The 1962-nt window shown below is 44.6% G+C and overlaps 1 protein-coding gene across 1 annotated transcript in view; it reads right to left on the reverse strand.

Annotated features, from left to right (window-relative positions):
- DHRS12 (dehydrogenase/reductase (SDR family) member 12) overlaps positions 1-1962 on the reverse strand; it is a 52735-nt gene that overhangs the window by 32432 nt on the left and 18341 nt on the right. Inside the window, exon 4 of the mRNA XM_006879518.1 lies at positions 1271-1363. Within this exon, the coding sequence (XP_006879580.1) occupies positions 1271-1363 (93 nt within the window). The remainder of the gene's footprint in view (positions 1-1270; positions 1364-1962) is intronic.

Below are 1962 nucleotides of genomic sequence, written 5' to 3' on the forward strand. Positions count from 1 at the left end.
GGAAGGCCCTCTATGAGGTGGATTGATTCAGTGACTGGGATAATTGGGACGGGAGTGTCAGAGGCAATGAGATTGGCACAAGATAGATAGAGCAGGGTTTAGGGCTGTTGTGCATAGGGTTGCTATGAGTCGCAAACGACTCGACGGCACATAACAACAAACAACAACATATTTTAAGTACTGGTGGATCAGTGTCAAAATGCTCATCTTCCGTGCAGGAGACCCAGGTTCGATTCCCAGCCAATGCATCTTGTGAGCAACCACCATTCATCTGTTAGTGGAGGCTTGCACGCTGTCACAATACTGAACTGTATTCAGTAGCTGAACTGTTTTCAGCTGACTAAGTCGGACTAGTAAGAAATGCCTGGCAACTCCCTTCTGAAAACCAAGCCATGAAACGCCTGCAGATGGCAGTGGCCCGATCATGGAGATGATGTGAAATGGAGCAATGCTTCCTCCCATGTATGTGGGATCGCCTGGATTTAAGGGGAAGTTCAACAACAACAGACAACTTTCAAGTGCTCAACAGTCAGAGTAGACAGTGCTGGTGCAGCCCTTTGCCCAAACAGACATCTTCAGACACACAGAAACGACGAGAAAGAAAAGCAGCTCAGACGAGCTCTGGAGGCCTACTGGCAAGAAGCTGCACTACAATCCCAGAGGTATGCGGTTCAAATCCTCCAGATGCTCTGCTGGAGAAGGAGGGACAATCTCCTCCTGTACTAGTCAGATCTGATTTGATGGTAGACACACACAAAAAAAGTAATAAAGATTTTTTTTAAAAAACAAAAAGAAAAGCAGCCCAGCTCCACTGGAGCATCTGGGTAGGCTCTTTGAAGAGGGGGACCCTTCCCACCTATGTCCTCTCAGGATCTCCTCAGCATTTCTCGTGGACCATGTTACTAAACGTTAGGCCGTCTGCACAAAGCATGCTTTTGGGCGAGGCTATTTATTCCCCTGGGTTTCCAATTTTGATATGCCTGCTCTCAACCCTACAGAGCTCAGAAATATAGACATACAAGTAGTCATTTACGGGAAAGGCAGGATATTGTCCTGGTACAATGCCTACCTAGTGAACAATCACTTGCTCTCCCCACATACCTAATCAACACGCTGGGTCCCCTCTGGCATCCAGTAGGTAAACTGATTATACAAATGGAACAAATCACAAAAGTTTCTCAGGAAGAGGCCACATATGGACACACAAGCACACACACCAGCTCACATCCACACAGGAAGTGTGTACCTGACTTATTTTCATGACACTTACCAGAACATTTAGTTTATGTTCCTGCTTGAACTTCTCCACAAATTTCCAGATTGCCTTAGGATCAGACAAGTCCACAATGTGCAGAAAGATGTTCTAAACAGAAAATAAAAATTTGTAAAGCTTTTAAATATAAATTGTTGTGGTGGTGGTTATGTGCTGTTGAGTGGCTTGTGAATTACAGCGTCTTTATGTACAATAGACCTGAAACCTGCCCTATCTTGTGCCAACATTATTGTCTCTCACACACCTACCCTTATTACCCCAGTCACTGAATCAATATATATATATAATTTTTAACATTAGGATTCTCACCTCTGGGCAGATTGGCAGCATCATGGTAGATAGTGAAGAGATTGAGGCTGTTCACAGCTTTAGCTTGCTTGGCTCCACAATTAATACTCTATACCAGCTGCCAGGAAATCAAAAGACTAATTGCACTGGGAAAGTTTGCTGTCAGAGACCTCTCCAAAGCACTGAAGAGCAACGATGTCAGTCTGGAGACTAAGGTGTGCTTAATAAAGGCCATGATCTTTGCAATTACTTGCTGTGTATCAGAGAGCTGGACAATGACTAAGGATGATAGAACGGGAATTGATGACTTTGAGCTGTGGTGCTGGAGAAGAGTGTTGAATATACCATGGACTGCTAGGAGAACAAACAAGTTCATCCTAGAGAGGGTGAGACCAGGCTGC

Source organism: Elephantulus edwardii, unplaced genomic scaffold (genome assembly GCF_000299155.1).
Source record: "Elephantulus edwardii isolate Elephantulus edwardi_28Jun2011 unplaced genomic scaffold, EleEdw1.0 scaffold00004, whole genome shotgun sequence".
Lineage (NCBI taxonomy): Eukaryota > Metazoa > Chordata > Mammalia > Macroscelidea > Macroscelididae > Elephantulus > Elephantulus edwardii.